This window comes from Pristiophorus japonicus, assembly GCF_044704955.1.
Source record: "Pristiophorus japonicus isolate sPriJap1 chromosome 24 unlocalized genomic scaffold, sPriJap1.hap1 SUPER_24_unloc_2, whole genome shotgun sequence".
Taxonomy (NCBI): domain Eukaryota; kingdom Metazoa; phylum Chordata; class Chondrichthyes; family Pristiophoridae; genus Pristiophorus; species Pristiophorus japonicus.
This window is the reverse complement of record NW_027250649.1, coordinates 555,239-572,564: the sequence shown is the minus strand read 5'-3', so window position 1 is coordinate 572,564 and position 17,326 is coordinate 555,239. Positions and strand designations below refer to the sequence as shown.

Sequence of the window (17,326 nt, the reverse complement as noted above, 5' to 3'; positions counted from 1 at the left end):
TCATTCTCAGCATCATGGATGCTCCAGAGTTCATCCATTCACAGCTCCAGTTCCGCAACGCGGTCCGTCAGGATCTGGAGGTGGATGCACTTCCCGCACACGTAGTCGACAGGGACACCGGAAGCGTCCCTGACTTCCCACATAGTACAGGAGGAGCATAACACGTGTCCGAGCTCTCCTGCCACGACTTAACCCTTAGATACACTTAAATTGGCAACAACAGTGCTAAAAGTTACTGACACATAGAGAAAAGACAAAAGAAAAACGACTCACCAATCACCAGCCAATCATTTACCCCGTTGGCTGTGACATCATCTTTCGATTTCTTTCTACTTCTTTTTTGCCTTCTCTCCCTGCTGCAGCTGCATCGGCCGGGCCTTTATAGACCTCCCACCAAGGTCCCGACTGTCTCTCCACACACCTCCTCGACACTGGGACCCAGACTCACTGCTGGGCCTTTATAGACCTCTCACCGAGGTCCCGACTGTCTCTCCACACACCTCCTCGACACTGGGACCCAGACTCACTGCTGGGCCTTTATAGACCTCTCACCGAAGTCCCGACTGCCTCTCCACACACCTCCTCGACACTGGGCCCCGGACTCCCTGCCGAGCCTTTATAGACCTCTCACCGAGGTCCCGACTGTCTCTCCACACACCTCCTCGACACTGGGCCCCGGACTCCCTGCTGGGCCTTTATAGACCTCTCACTGAAGTTCCGACTGCCTCTCCATACACCACCTTGACACTGGGCCCCGGACTCCCTGCTGGGCCTTTATGGACCTCTCACCGAAGTCCCGACTGCCTCTCCACACACCTCCTCGACACTGGGCCCCGGAATCCCTGCTGGGCCTTTATAGGCCTCTCACCCATCAGGCAGTGCGGCTGCTGGTGAGACCTGTGACATCATAGAATCCCAGACAGTGACATCACAGAAGAAGTCCATTCGGCCCATCGTGTTTCTGCCGGCCGGCACAGAGCTCTCCAGCCTAATCCCACTGTACAGCTCTCGGCTTACATTGATATAAGACTTGCATTTAGATAGCGCCTCTCACCACCACCAGACGTCTCAAAGCTCTTTACAAAGAATGAAATTCTGTTGGAGTGTAGTCACTGTTGTAATGTGGGGAAACGTGGCAGCCAATTTGCGCAAAGCAAGCTCCCACAGACAGCAACATGATAATGACCAGATAAGCTGTTTTTCTTATTTAGATTGAGGGATAAATATTGTCCAGAATGCCAGGGATACGTCCGCTGCTCTTATTCGAAATAGTGCCATGGGATCTTTTACCAGACACCAGACAGAGAGCAGACAGAGCCTCGGTTTTACGTCTCATCCAAAGGTCGGCTCCTCCGACAGTGCAGCACTCCCTCAGCACTACACTGGCATGTCAGCCTAGATTTTTTGTGCTCAAGTCCCTGGAGTGGGACTTGAACCCACAACCTTCTGACTCAGAGATGAGAGTGCTACCCACTGAGCCACAGGTGACCCATCTGCTAACGGAAATTGGTCCATGCTATCCACTCTATCCAGGCCCCTCATAATTTTACACACTTCAATTAGGTCTCCCCTCTAATCCTTCTACCAATTACTTTAATTCTATGCCCTCCGAGTTATTGGCCATTCTGCTAAGGCAAATAGGTTCTTCCGAGCCACTCTATCTCGGCCCCTCAAGTGCATATCCAGGTATTTTTAAATGCTATGAGGGGTTCTGCCTCTACCCCCCTTTCAGGCAGTGAGTTCCAGACTCCCACCATCCTCTGGGTGAAAAAACTTCTCAAATCCCATCTACACCTTTGACCAATTACTTTAAATCTATGCCCCCCAGGTATTGATCCCTCCACTAAGGTAAATAGGTCCTTTCTATTCACTCTATCTAGGCCCCTCATAATTTTATACACCATAATGAGGTCTCCCCTCATCCTTCTCTGTGACTTTGTACCCTCTCTGGAACAATCACATCTTTCCTGTAATGTGGTGACAAGAACTGCACACATACTCCAGCTGTGGCCTAACTAGAACCCAACCAGAGTCAGCACTTCAGGGGAAGAGAGGGAGGGGAACCAGTGAGTGTAAAAATGAACCCAGCCAGAGTCAGCACCTTCAGGGGAGGGGAACCAGTGAGTGTAGAACTGAACCCAGCCAGAGTCAGCACCTTCAGGGGTGGAGAGGGAGGGGAACCAGTGAGTGTAAAAATGAACCCAGCCAGAGTCAGCACCTTCAGGGGAGGGGAACCAGTGAGTGTAGAACTGAACCCAGCCAGAGTCAGCACCTTCAGCAAGAAGGAAAGAATGTTGGCGATGATGTAATGGGTTTGGATTTCAGTACGGGGTGTAGGGATAGTGTGTGTGACGGAGATTTACAGCTGTGGGGACACCAGAGAGGAATGTGCGTGCCATTGAAACTAGAATTGACTGTTCTGAATGTCTATCCTGTCCTTACAGTAATGACTTTTGTAAACTCAGTTTACAGGGGATTGGAAGGGGACGATTTTCAGATGGGAAACTCGAACCAAACATCACCAAGATCTGACAGTCAGTCGATCCACCGCAACATGAATATCATCGGCTTTTGAGTGTGGAAAGAAAAATGTTTGTCTGTTCTGTCTGTGGGAAAAGATTTCAAACATCAAGTGTGTCTGGAAAAGGACCGAGGCACACACACCCGAGTGAGAGTGTTCCAGTGCACTGCCTGTGGAAAGAGCTTTAACCAGTTACACAGCCTGAAAAAACATCGCACCATTCACAGCGGGGAGAAACCGTACATATGTTCTGTGTGGATGAGGCTTCAACTGATCGTCCAACCTGGAGAGACACAAGGACACCCACACCATGGAGAAACCGTGGAAATGTGGGGACTATAGAAAGGGATTCAATTCCCTGCCCCTGCTGGAAACTTATTGATGCAGTCACACCGGGGAGAGGCCGTTCACCTACACAAGAACATAAGAATTAGGAACAGGAGTAGGCCATCTAGCCCCTCGAGCCTGCTCCGCTATTCAACAAGATCATGGCTGATCTGGCCGTGGACTCAGCTCCACTTACCCACCCGCTCCCCGTAATCCATAATTACCTTATTGGTTAAAAATCGATCTGTCTGTGATTTGAATATATTCAATGAGCTAGTCTCAACTGCTTCCTTGGGCAGAGAATTCCACAGATTCTGGGAGAAGAAATTCCTTCTCAACTCGGTTTTAAATTGAATCCCCCATATTTTGAGGCTGTGCCCCCTAGTTCTAGTCTCCCCGACCAGTGGAAACAACCTCTCTGCCTCTATCTTATCTATCCCTTTCATTATTTTAAATGTTTCTATAAGATCACCCCTCATTTTTCTGAACTCCAACGAGTAAAGACCCCCTAGTCTACTCAATCTATCATCATAAAGTAACCCCCTCATCTCCGGAATCAGCCCAGTAAATCATCTCTGTACCCACTCCAAAGCCAGTATATCCTTCCTTAAGTAAAGTGACCAGAACTGCACGCAGTACTCCAGGTGCGGCCTCGCCAATACCCTGTACAGTTGCAGCAGGACCTCCCTACTTTTGTACTCCATCCCTCTCGCAATGAAGGCTAACATTCCATTCGCCTTCCTGATTACCTGCTGCACCTGCAAACTAACTTTTTGGGGTTCATGCACAAGGACCCCCAGGTCCCTCTGCACCGCAGCATGTTGTAATTTCTCCCCATTCAAATAATATTCCCTTTTACTGTTTTTTTTTCCCAAGGTGGATGACCTCACATTTTCCGACATTGTATTCCATCTGCCAAACCTTAGCCCATTCGCTTAACCTACCTAACTCTCTTTGCAGCCTCTCTGTGTCCTCTACACAACCCGCTTTCCCACTAATCTTTGTGTCATCTGCAAATTTAGTCACACTACACTCTGTCCCCTCTTCCAGGTCATCTATGTATATTGTAAACAGTTGTGGTCCCAGCACCAATCACTGCGGCACACCACTAACCACCGATTTCCAACCCGAAAAGGACCCATTTATCCCGACTCTCTGCTTTCTGTTCGCCAGCCAATTCTCTATCCATGCTAATACATTTCCTCTGACCCCGCGTACCTTGATCTTCTGCAGTAACCTTTTGAGTGGCACCTTATCGAATGCCTTTTGGAAATCTAATTACACCACATCCATCGGTACACCTCTATCCACCATGCTCGTTATATCCTCAAAGAATTCCAGTAAATTATTTAAACATGATTTCCCCTTCATGAATCCATGCTGCGTCTGCTTGATTGCACTATTCCAATCTAGATGTCCCGCTATTTCTTCCTTAATGATAGCTTCAAGCATTTTCCCCACTACAGATGTTAAACTAACCGGCCAATAGTTACCTGCCTTTTGTCTGCCCCCTTTTTTAAACAGAGGCGTTACATTAGCTGCTTTCCAATCCGCTGGTACCTCCCCAGAGTCCAGATAATTTTGGTAGATTATAACGAATGCATCTGCTATAACTTCCGCCATCTCTTTTAATACCCTGGGATGCATTTCATCAGGACCAGGGGACTTGTCTACCTTGAGTCCCATTAGCCTGTCCAGCACTACCCCGCTAGTGATAGTGATTATCTCAAGATCCTCCCTTCCCACATTCCCGTGACCAGCAATTTTTGGCATGGTTTTTGTGTCTTCCACTGTGAAGACCGAAACAAAGTAATTGTTTAAGGTCTCAGCCATTTCCACATTTCCCATTATTAAATCCCCCTTCTCATCTTCTAAGGGACCAACATTTACTTTAGTCACTCTTTTTCCTTTTATATATCCGCAAAAGCTTTTACTATCTGTTTTTATGTTTTGCGCAAGTTTACTTTCGTAATCTATCTTTCCTTTCTTTATTGCTTTCTCAGTCATTCTTTGCTGTCGTTTAAAATTTTCCCAATCCTCTAGTTTCCCACTAACCTTGGCCACCTTATACGCATTGGTTTTTAATTTGATACTCTCCTTTATCTCCTTGATTATCCACGGCTGGTTATCCCTTCTCTTACCGCCCTTCTTTTTCACTGGAATATATTTTTGTTGAGCACTATGAAAGAGCTCCTTAAAAGTCCTCCACTGTTCCTTAATTGTGCCACCGTTTAGTCTGTATTTCCAGTCTACTTTAGCCAACTCTGCCCTCATCCCACTGTAGTCCCCTTTGTTTAAGCATAGTACGCTCGTTTGAGACACTACTTCCTCATCCTCAATCTGTATTACAAATTCAACCATACTGTGATCACTCATTCTGAGAGGATCTTTTACCAGGAGATCATTTATTGTTCCTGTCTCATTACACAGGACCAGATCTAAGATAGCTTGCTTCCTTGTAGGTTCTGTAACATACTGTTCTAAGACACAATCCCGTATGCATTCTATGAATTCCTCCTCAAGGCTACCCCGTGCGATTTGACTTGACCAATCGATATGTCGGTTAAAATCCCCCATGATTACTGCCGTTCATTTTCACATGCCTCCATTATTCCCTTGATTATTGCCCGCCCCACCATGAAGTTATTATTTGGGGGCCTATAAACTACGCCCACCAGTGACTTTTTCCCCTTACTATCTCTAATCTCCACCTACAATGATTCAACATTTTGTTCATTAGAGCCAATATCGTCTCTCACAACTGCCCTGATATCATCCTTTATGAACAGAGCTACCTCACCTCCTTTCCCTTCTTGTCTATCTTTCCGAATTGTCAGATACCCCTGTATGTTTAATTCCCAGTCTTGGCCACCCTGCAACCACGTTTATGTAATGGCCACCAAATCATACCCATTTGTAATGATTTGTGCCGTCAACTCATTTACTTTATTTCGAATGCTGCATGCGTTTAGGTAGAGTGTTTTAATACTAGTTTTGAAACCATGATTCTTAGTTTTGACCCCTCCTGCAGCCCCTTTATATTCATACATATTGTCCCTTCCTATCACCTTGTGGTTTACACTTACCCCAGTGCTACTCTGCACTGTTGCCTCCTGCCTTTTGCATTCTTTCTTGGGGTCCGGTTCATCTGAGCTCTCACCCACTCGAACTGGCTCAGAGCCCTCTCCTGGGTTCTGAATACTCCTCGCATTGAGGCACCGAGCTTTCGTGCTTGCCTTTTTATTACACTTTGACCCTTTAGAATTTTGCTGTACAGTGGCCTTTTTTGTTATTAACCTTGGGTTTCTCCGCCCTCCACTTTTACTCATCTCCTTTCTGGCTTTTGTCTCCATTTTGTTTCCCTCTGTCTTCCTCCATTGGTTCCCATCCCCCTGCCATATTAGTTTATCTCCTCCCCAACAGCACAAGCAAACAATCCCCCTAGGACATTGGTTCCGGTCCTGCCCAGGTGCAGACCATCCGGTTTGCACTGGTCCCACCTCCCCCAGAACCGGTTCCAATGCCCCAGGAATTTGAATCCCTCCCTGCTGCACCACTGCTCAAGCCATGTATTCTTCTGAGCTATCCTGCGATTCCTACTCTGACTAGCTCGTGGCACTGGTAGTAATCCCGAGATTACTACTTTTCAGGTCCTACGTTTTAATTTAGCTCCTAGCTCCTTAAATTCGTCTTGTAGGACCTCATCCCTTTTTGTACCTATATCGTTGGTACCAATGTGCACCACGACAACTAGCTGTTCACCCTCCCTTTTCAGAATGTCCTGCACCCGCTCCGAGACATCCTTGACCCTTGCACCAGGGAGGCAACATACCATCCTGGAGTCTCGGTTGCGGCCGCAGAAACGCCTATCTATTCCCCTTACAATTGAATCTCCGATCACTATCGCTCTCCCACTCTTTTTCCTGCCCTCCTGTGCAGCAGAGCCAGCCACGGTGCCATGAACTTGGCTGCTGCTGCCCTCCCCTGATGAGTCATCCCCTTCAACAGTACTCAAAGTGGTGTATCTGTTTTGCAGGGGGATGACCACAGGGGTCCCCTGCACTACCTTCCTTGCACTACTCTTCCTGCTGGTCATCCATTCCCTAGCTGGCTGTGGACCCTTCACCTGCGGTAAGACCAACTCGCTACACGTGCTACGTGTGGGAAGGTATTCGATTGGCCATCCACCCTGCTGAATCAACAGTGAGTTCACACTGGGGAGAGGCCAGTCACCTGCTCCATGTGTGCGAAGAGATTCACTTGTTCATCTCACCTTACTGATCACAAGTGAGTTCACTCTGGAGACCATTCATATGCTGTGTGTGTGGGAAACGATTCATGAAATCATCTCACCATCTGAGACACCTGCATTTTCACGCTGACGAGAGGCCATTCACCTGCTGTGTGTGTGGGAAGGGATTCACAAATTCACCCCACCCTCTGGCTCAACAGTGTATCCACACTGGGGAGAGGCTGTTTACCTGCTCTGAGTGTGGGAAGGGATTCACTTGTTCATCCAACCTCACTGCACACCAAGTTGATCATATCAATAGACCATTTAAATTTTCTGACTGTGCGAAGAACTTTAAAAGCAGAAGTGATCTGAGGAAACACCAGCGAGTTCACACTGGGGAGAGGCCATTCACCTGCTCCGAGTGTGGGAAAGGATTCGCTCGTTCATCCAGCCTGCTGAAACACCAGCGAGTTCACAAGTGACTGCAGGTTTGGATTCTGCTGTGAATCACATCGGGACTGAGTCGTGTTCATTCTGACAATTGGGCTGTGTTTCCTCTGTAACTGGGCTGGAGTTTCATTTTCTGGATATCTGACAAATAAATCAGCTTTGGTTCCAACATAGTGTGTCGATTCCTCGATTTCTCTAATTTAAGAGGAGACTAATTGATACCCTGTTACCGACTGGAACTTTTCTCCTTCATTTAACAAAGACCTGCCCTTATGTTGCGCCTTACATTACCTCAGGATGTCCCAAAGAGCTTTACAGCCAATGAAATACAACAAGATTAAAGTACATTTGAAGTGCATTCACTGTTGTAGTATAGGAAATGCGGCCAAACAATTTTACTTGAGCAAGAGGGTGGCTGCACTGAGACACCACCTGGGAGTAACATCAAGTTACTGGCACAGTCATGGGAGCATTTGGTGACTGCTGCTTTTGATTAAAAGATGGGGGGTGGTTGATGAAGCATCTAAATTTCAATTTTCTTTTGATACATAGGAAAAAAATAATAGAATTGCAAAGTTGGGAAGTCATGCTAAACCTGTATCGAACCTTGGTTCGACCACATAGAGGACTATGTCATCTTTCAGTTATCATTGCGGCAAATATGTTTCTATTATCACAAAAACTCATTTCTTCCTCGTCCCGGTCCCAGTTATTACTGCACTCGACCATTCCCACAAATGTTAGAAGAGGTTGAGGAGGAAACAGTGAAAGGAACAGTCAAAAGAAAGAAGACTGTGGAAACAGAAATAGTGCACAATTCTCTGGAGAGTAACAAGTGTTTCATTCTTTTCAAATGAGGGAAATAGTCAGTCAGAGAATTACAGGTTTATTAACCTCATGCCGGGTCCAGGTAGTTTTATTTTTACCATCACTTGCACCAATAATCACACACTCCAGGTGTATATCAGGGGATTCTGTGTGATGGGGAGGTGATCACTGGACAATAAAGCTCAGAGACTGGTGGGGGGCTGCTCATTACCCTCGGTGTGATTTAATCCCCTTTCCCACTGAATACTCCGGACAGACATGGTCACCTTGGTAACGGAATGGTCAGTGTGACGTCACTTTCTGACCAAGAGCAGGCAAGACAATGGGTTATCAATAAATGGTAGTGTTATTAAACACTCTGCAATTACGTTTTGAATAAAGGTTATAAAATGGTGAAAGATAACTGATGAAGTTAATCATTTCTTTTTGCAGAATGCACTTGCAAATATTAAAAATGATGAACTTTATACACCCACAAATCACACATATATAGAGCGAAGTGTGTGCTTTTTTCCCAGTTGTTCCTCTTAACCAGATGAGAGTGAGAGAACACGGCGGACATTAGGACCCTGCGGCTGCCCAGCCTGTGGTGCTGTGAGGTCAGGGTTCCAGGCTCTGTCTGACACAATCAGTGGGCCAGGCAAAGCTCAATGGGAAATACTGCAGGAAAAACAATCCTTAGCATTAAAATCTGTGAGCAGTTAGCACAGGACAACACAAGTGTGAATTAGTGACCTTTAACACACACAATGTCACTAAGTGGTGTAAAGTGCAGTGAATTGCTCCCTTTCAGTCCTGTCCCTCAATCCCAGTCCGTCTCTGGGAGATTGTTACAAGATTCACCCCATCCTCCCAACACAAGTATTACCCACACAATACCAGATCAATTGCCTGCTGCTGCTGATAGCTATTAACAAGAATAAACCTGCTTCTAAGTTAAAAAAATGATTGTATTCTCTCACACACGTAAATATATATCTTTACGAATATCAATATTTATCTATTCCTCTATCATCTGTCTTTATCTTACAGAGGCAAGGTCTCGTGCAGTATTAGCAGAGACAGGTTCTATTGTAATATAAAGTGAGAAAGGGAATTGTGTCAAGTAAACAGAGTCAGGGTCTCGTGTAATATAAACAGAGACAGGGCCCAGTGTAATATAAACAGAGACAGGACCCAGTGTAATATAAACAGAGACAGAGTCTAGTGTAATATAAACAGAGACAGGGTCTAGTGTAATATAAACAGAGACAGGGTCTAGTGTAATATAAACAGAGACAGGGTCTAGTTAATATAAACAGAGACAGGGTCTAGTGTAATATAAACAGAGACAGGGTCTAGTGTAATATAAACAGAGACAGGGCCTAGTGTAATATAAACAGAGACAGGGTCTAGTGTAATATAAACAGAGACAGGGTCTAGTTAATATAAAAAGAGACAGGGTCTAGTGTAATATAAACAGAGACAGGGCCTAGTGTAATATAAACAGGGACAGGGTCTAGTGTAATATAAACAGGGACAGGGTCTAGTGTAATATAAACAGAGACAGGATCGAGTTAATATAAACAGAGACAGGGTCTAGTGTAATCTAAACAGAGACAGGGTCTAGTGTAATATAAACAGAGACAGGGCCTAGTGTAATATAAACAGAGACAGGGTCTAGTGTAATATAAACAGAGACAGGGCCTAGTGTAATATAAACAGAGACAGGGTCTAGTGTAATATAAACAAAGACAGGGTCTAGTGTAATATAAAAAGGGACATGGTCTAGTTTAATATAAACAGAGACAGGGTCTAGTGTAATATAAACAGAGACAGGGCCTAGTGTAATATAAACAGGGACAGCGTCCAGTGTAATATAAACAGAGACAGGGTCTAGTGCAATATAAACAGAGACAGGGCCTAGTGTAATATAAACAGAGACAGGGTCTCGTGTAATATAAACAGAGACATGATGCAGTTATACAATCACAGAATGTTGCAGTAGAGAACCTGTACACTCAGCCCACTGGTGTCTGTGCCGGCACTCATTTGAAAGATATAACCAATCAGTCCCACTCTCCCTGCTCTTTCCCAATATCCCAATCAGTCCCACTCCCCCTGCTCTTTCCCAATATTTCTGCAATTTTCCAATTCAAGTATTGACCCAATTCCCTGCTGAAACTTATTACTGAATCTGCTCCCAGCACCCTTTCAGGCCGTGTATTCCGGATCATAACAGCTCATTGCGTATTTATTTCCTCATTTCCCCTCTGATTCTTGTGCTAGTTAAATCTGTGTCCTCTGGTTACAGACCCTTCAACCTCTGGAAACAATATAAAAACATAAGAGAATAAGAATTGGAAGCAGGAGTCGGCCATACAGCACTTCGGGCCTGCTCCGTCACTCGATATCATGGCCAATCATCGACCTCAACTCCACTTTCCTGTCTGTTCCCCATAATCCCCCTTGAGTCCATAAATCTATCGATCTTAGCCTTGAATAAACTCAATGACTCAGCATCCACAGTCCTTTCAGGTAGAGAATTCCAAAGATTCACAACCCTCTGAGTGAGGATATTCCTCCTCAACTCAGTCTGAAATGGCCTTCCCCTTATCCTGAGACTATGCCCCCTATTTCTAGACTCTCCAGCCGGGGAAGCAACCTCTCAGCATCTACCCTGTCAATACCCCTCAGAATCTTATATTTTTCAATGAGATCCCCTCTCATTTTTCTAAACTGCAGAGAGTATAATCTACTCAATCTCTCCTCATAGAACAACCCTCTCATCCCAGGGATCAATCTAGTGAACCATCGTTGGACCGCCTCTGTGGTCTCACCAAAGCCCTGTGCAATTGTAGAAAGTCTTCCTCACTCTTGTACTCCAACCCCCTTGCAATAAAAGCCAACATGCCATTCACCTTCCTAATTGCTTGCTGTACCTGCATGCTAACTTTGTGTGTTTCCTGTACGAGGATACCCAAGCCTCTCTGAACACCCAACATTTAATATTTTCTCACAATTTGAAAAATCTATTTTTCTGTCCTTCCTAACAAAGTGAATAACCTCACAGTTCCCCACATTATGCTCCATCTGCCACCTTATTGCCCACTCTCTTAACCTGTCCATATTCCTTTGCAGATGCTTTGTGTTCTCCTCACAGCTTACTGTCCCACCCATCCCTCGATACTGCTCCTGACACCCGGCACCTCTTGAACCACTGCATCAACATTGGGAAGAAATGACTGGGCTGAGGCCTGTCTTGGGTAAAAACATGAGGACCACTGTGTCTGTAGTGTGCACCATCTGCAGCAGCAGGTCACCAAGGCTTTTCCGACAGCACTTTCCAAACCCACAACCTCCTCCATGTAGAAGGACAAGGACAGCAGGTGCATGGGAATACCGGCACCTCCAAGTTCCCCTCCAAGTCACGCAGCATCCTGACCTCAGCCCTGTGGGAGCACCTTCACCACATAGACTGCAGCTCGGTTCAAGGAGGCAGCGGCTCACCACCATCTTCTAAAGGGGCAATTAAGGATGGGTAATAAATGCAGGCTGGTTTGCCCACATCCCGAGAATGAACAAATAAAGAACAAACAAGCTGCAGAACTACCGGCACAATCAGCTTTAAGGAGACGTTTCCCTTTGGAGATCGGATTGCCCATTGAGTTTGATTAAATTGATGATAAAGTAACAATGCTGCTTTGCCGCGTGACAGTAACAGATTATCAGAATATTCCCCATCGGGTGAAATCGAATGTCAGACTTGGATATCGTGTACATCCATCTTTTAAAAAGTTGAGGGAACTCCGTTCTAAAATAGATTCCATCCAGTTCATAATAAGTCCTGAATCAGCTCGACTTATCATTGAGATATCAAGGACTAGGCACACGGTGTTTAAAAGAAAGCTGATTTATTTGACATTTACAGGATATCAAACTATAGCCCAGTTACAGGGGTTTTAACATCGGCAGAAACAAACTCCAACTGCCAGAATGAACATTGTTCAGTTCCGGAAGCCAACTCCTGCAGTCAATTGTGAACTCGCTGGTGTTTCAGGTAGTCGGATGACTTAGTGAATCCCTTCCCACACACAGAGCAGGTGAATGGCTTCTCCCTAGTGTGAATTTGCTGGTGTCTCAAGAGGTCGGATGACACAGCGAATCCCTTCCCACACACGGAGCAAGGGAACGGTCTCTCCTTCGTGTGAACTTGCTTGTTGTGTGCCAGTAGGTTGGATGACACAGCGAATCTCTTCCCACACATGGAGCAAGTGAACGGCCTCTCCCCAGTGTGAATTCGCTGGTGTCTCAGGAAGTCAGATGACCGAGTGAATCCTTTCCCACACTCAGAGCAAGTGAATGGTCTCTCCTTCGTGTGAACTCGCTTGTTGTGTGCCAGCAGGCTGGATGACTGAGTGAATTTCTTCCCACAGAAAGAGCAGCTGAACGGCCTCTCTCCATTGTGAATTCGCCAGTGTTTCTGGAAAACGGCTAACCGAGCATATCCCTTCCCACAGACAGAACAGGTGAACGGCCTCTCCCCAGTGTGAATTTGCTGGTGTCTCAAGAGATCGGATGACACAGTGAATCCCTTCCCACAGACGGAACAGGTGAACGGCCTCTCCTTCGTGTGAACTTGCTTGTTGTGTGCCAGCAGGTTGGATGACACAGCGAATCCCTTCCCACACATGGAGCAAGTGAACGGCCTCTCCTCAGTGTGAATTCGCTGGTGTCTCAGGAGGTCGGATGACCGAGTGAATCCCTTCCCACATTCAGAGCAGGTGAACGGTCTCTCCTTCGTGTGAACTTGCTTGTTGTGTGCCAGCAGGTTGGATGACTGAGTGAATCTCTTCCCACAGACAGAGCACCTGAATGGCCTCTCCCCAGTGTGAACTTGCTGATGTGTCAACATGGTACCTTACTGAGTGAAACCCTCCCACACACCGAGCAGGTGAACGGCCTCTCCCTGGTGTGACTGCGCCAATGAATTTCCAGCTCAGACGGGTAATTGAATCTCTTCCCACAGTCCCCACGGTTTCTCCATGGAGCGTGTGTCCTGGTGTCTCTCCAGGTTGGATGATCAGTTGAAGCCTCGTCCACACAGAGAACATGTACGGTTTCTCCCCGCTGTGAATGGTGCAATGTTTTTTCAGGCTGTGTAACTGGTTAAAGCTCTTTCCACAGTCAGTGCACTGGAACACTCTCACTCGGGTGTGTGTGTCTCGGTGCTTTTCCAGTCACACTGATGTTTGAAATCTTTTCCCACAGACAGAACAGACAAACATTTCTCCTTCCACATTCAAAGGCTGATGATATTCAGGTCCCGATTAATCGAATTACTCTGTCAGATCTTGATGTGATGTTTGGTTTGACTTTCTCATCTGTAAATCCTCCCCTTCTAATATCCTGTAAAAGGTGTTTACAAAAGTCATCATTAAGTACATGATAGAAATTCAGAACAGACAATTCTAGTTTCTATACAATGTTCCTTCAAATGCTGGGGATGATTTAACCCAAAACCCAGTCTGTTAATCATTTTCAGTTCGGGACTTAGCGTGTGCTCACACCATCTTTCTCACCATTGATGTTAATAGAGCATCACACCTGCAAACCTGGTTTTAAATTTAAATTCACTCAACAAGTTTATTTAACAGAAGACAAACATGTAAACAGATCACGGCCCAATAATACAGATCTATATTCACAGAAGAAAGTCTGTTATCTAAATCCTCGAGTGGACAAAATAAAGATCCCAAATGCAAGAGTACTGTGATTCCTGTGTTAAAATGTTTCAAATCTTGTCCGGTTCCTTCCTTATTACAGAATTCCCCCTCCCTGTGGGAATAAATATTGGTTAAAAATTAATTGTAAATTTCTAACCGATTCTTACACTCTCAGAGTTTCAAGCTGACCAGATCCTTCTCTCAGAGAATCTCCAAACAGACTATTTGATTTAAACACAGCTCGCCCCTCCTTTAAATCCAGGATTACATTTATTGGGAATTTGAATACACAACCACACAAATTTAAAAGGGCCTGTCAGTGAATTATTCCTCTCTCCAGCCTGTAACCAATGAAATCCCAAAGCTGAATTTCTGCTTCCGTGCGCCGGGTGAAAAACCTTTGACTGTGCATTGGGATTCAAACCCTGGGACTGTACATGGGGAATCTAACCCTGGGACAGTACATGGGGAATCTAACCCCGGGACTGTACATGGGGATTACAACCCTGGGACTGTACATGGGGATTACAACCCTGGGACTGTACATGGGGAATCTAACCCTGGGACAGTACATGGGGAATCCAACCCTGGGACTGTACATGGGGAATCCAACCCTGGGACTGTACATGGGGATTACAACCCTGGGACTGTACATGGGGAATTTAACCCTGGGACAGTACATGGGGAATCTAACCCCGGGACTGTACATGGGGAATCTAACCCTGGGACTGTATATGGGGAATCTAAGCCCGGGACTGTACATGGGGAATCTAACCCTGGGACTGTACATGGGGAATCTAACCCTGGGACTGTACATGGGGAATCTAACCCTGGGACTGTACATGGGGAATCTAAGCCTGGGACTGTACATGGGGAATCTAACCCCGGGACTGTACATGGGGAATCTAAGCCCGGGACTGTACATGGGGAATCTAACCCCGGGACTGTACATGGGGAATCTAACCCCGGGACTGTACATGGGGAATCTAACCCTGGGACTGTACATGGGGAATCTAACCCCGGGACTGTACATGGGGAATCTAAGCCTGCGACGATACATGGGGAATCTAACCCCGGGACTGTACATGGGGAATCTAACCCCGGGACTGTACATGGGGAATCTAACCCTGGGACTGTACATGGGGAATCTAACCCCGGGACTGTACATGGGGAATCTAACCCTGGGACAGTACATGGGGATTACAACCCTAGGACTGTACATGGGGAATCTAACTCTGGGACGGTAAAAAGGGGCCAGCTCTGGGGCTCTTCTGTTAGAATTGTGTGGGATGTAAACCGTAAGCTGGGCACTTAGCATCACCTTCAGGAGAGATGGTGAGAAATCCAACGGTGGAGAATGAATAAAATAAATGAGGAATTGACTTTCACTCCCGGACACTGGGACCCGGTTGGGAACAGACACTGAAGTCCCGCCCACTCTGTTCCCGTGCTATGATGGCTGCGCATGCGCTGTTACGCGATGAAGCGAGCGGGCTGCACTCTGAACCTTCCCGCCTTCCTGTACAAAGATGGCGGTGAATCCGGGCCTGTTACCGGGAGAAAAACCCGTCGCTGCAAATGCGGGAGTTTCGGGCTATTACTCGGGGCTTGCGGCCTACTCCAGTTGTTTCTGAAGCCTCCCCGCCCACTTGCCGATCGATGACTCCCCTGCGCCCCGCTGATTCTCACCCGGTGCAGAGTCCGGCTCCAGCCTGAGCTCGTCTCAGCGTCCGTGCGTCTCCCGTGCTCGCTCTGCGCATGCTCAGCTCACGCTGCCTGGGAGATTGACGGCAGCTCCGGACCAATAGGAAGAGCGGGGGCGGGGCTGGAGGACCAAGCGGGCGTTTGGTCCTCCAAGCAATCGGAGTGTGAGGGGGCGGGGCTTGCGGCCAGCAATGGGCGGGGCTGAGCCCGGGTCTCCCTCACTGAGCATGCGCGGGCGGAGAAAACGGATGTCAGTCGACCGGACGCTTCGGGAAGGCGGTCGGAGATTGTGGGCGCGGGGGAGGATGTGGACCCGCGGGTGGGCCGGGGGAGAATTCATACACATCCGGTGTAGGCCTCAGGCTCAGACTCAGAGCCCACAGGCCCCGGGTTTGCCCCGCGGTGACAGGCCCGGGTCAGCGGGGTCACTGGCGCAAGCGCGGGCAACTTGGGCAGGAACAATGAGTGGGCGGGGCTTCAGGGTCCTAGTGCCCGCGAGATGGAGTAACCCTGGCAACAGGCGCGTCATCACAACAGTAACCTGGGCAACCCGCGCGTCATCACCTCACAACACCAACCTGGATTTATATGGCGCCTTCAACCTGGTAAAATATCCCCAGGCGCTTCTCAGGTTGTTATGGAGAATAATTTGACACCGAGGCGGAGAGATTTAGAATGACAGAAATTTACGGCACAGAAGGAGGCCGTTCAGCCTGTGTCCGCGCCGGCCGACACGGAGGGATTGGGACCAGGACAAACTGGACCGGAACCAATGTTCCAGGGGGAGTGTTTGCTCGTGCTGTTGGGGAGGAGTTAAACTAATATGGCAGGGGGATGGGAACCTATGCAGGGAGACAGATGGAAGTAAAATGGGGGCAGAAGCAAAAGGTAGAAAGGAGATAAGGAAAAGTGGAGGGCAGAGAAATCAAAGGCAAAAATCAAAATGGGCCACATTACAACATAATTCTAAAAGGACAAAGTGCATTAAAAAAACAAGCCTGAAGGCTCTGTGCCTCAATACGAGGAGCATTCCTAATAAGGTGGATGACTTAACTGTGCAGATAGCAGTTAATGGATATGATGTCATTGGCAACACGCAGACATGGCTCCAGGGTGACCAAGGCTGTGAACTCAACATCCAGGGGTAATCAATATTCAGGAAGGATAGACAGAAAGGAAAAGGAGGTGAGGAAGCATTGCTGGTTAAAGAGGAGATTAACGCAATAGTAAGGAAGCACATTAGCTTGGATGATGTGGAGTCTGTTTGGATGGAGCTGCAGAACACCAAAGGGCAGAAAACACCAGTGGGAGTTATGTACAGACCAACAAACAGTGGTCATGAGGTTGGAGATGGCATCAAACAGGAAATTAGGGATGTGTGCAATAAAGGTACAGCAGTTATCATGGATGACTTTAATCTACATATAGATTGGGCTATCCAAACTGGTAGCAATACGGTGGAGGAGGATTTCCTGGAGTGTATTAGGGATGGTTTTCTAGACAAATATGTCGAGGAACCATTAGAGGGCTGGCCATCCAAGACTGGGTCTTGTGTAA

General features: G+C 47.0%; 2 protein-coding genes across 2 annotated transcripts; one reads left to right on the top strand and one right to left on the bottom strand.

Annotated features, from left to right (window-relative positions):
• The first annotated feature begins 7,186 nt into the window (after positions 1-7,186).
• On the top strand, positions 7,187-7,564 carry LOC139241221 (zinc finger protein 70-like). Its single transcript, XM_070869882.1, has one exon. It carries the CDS (start codon positions 7,187-7,189, stop codon positions 7,562-7,564), a length of 378 nt encoding a protein of 125 aa, XP_070725983.1.
• Positions 7,565-12,236: 4,672 nt separating this feature from the next.
• On the bottom strand, positions 12,237-15,828 carry LOC139241215 (zinc finger protein 623-like). The gene is made up of 2 exons (XM_070869879.1): positions 15,755-15,828; positions 12,237-13,748 (listed from the first exon to the last, which is right to left on the bottom strand). The coding sequence occupies exon 2, from the start codon at positions 13,252-13,254 to the stop codon at positions 12,373-12,375; it is 882 nt and encodes a 293-aa protein (XP_070725980.1). The 5' UTR covers positions 13,255-13,748; positions 15,755-15,828; the 3' UTR covers positions 12,237-12,372.
• Between the last annotated feature and the right edge of the window lie 1,498 nt (positions 15,829-17,326).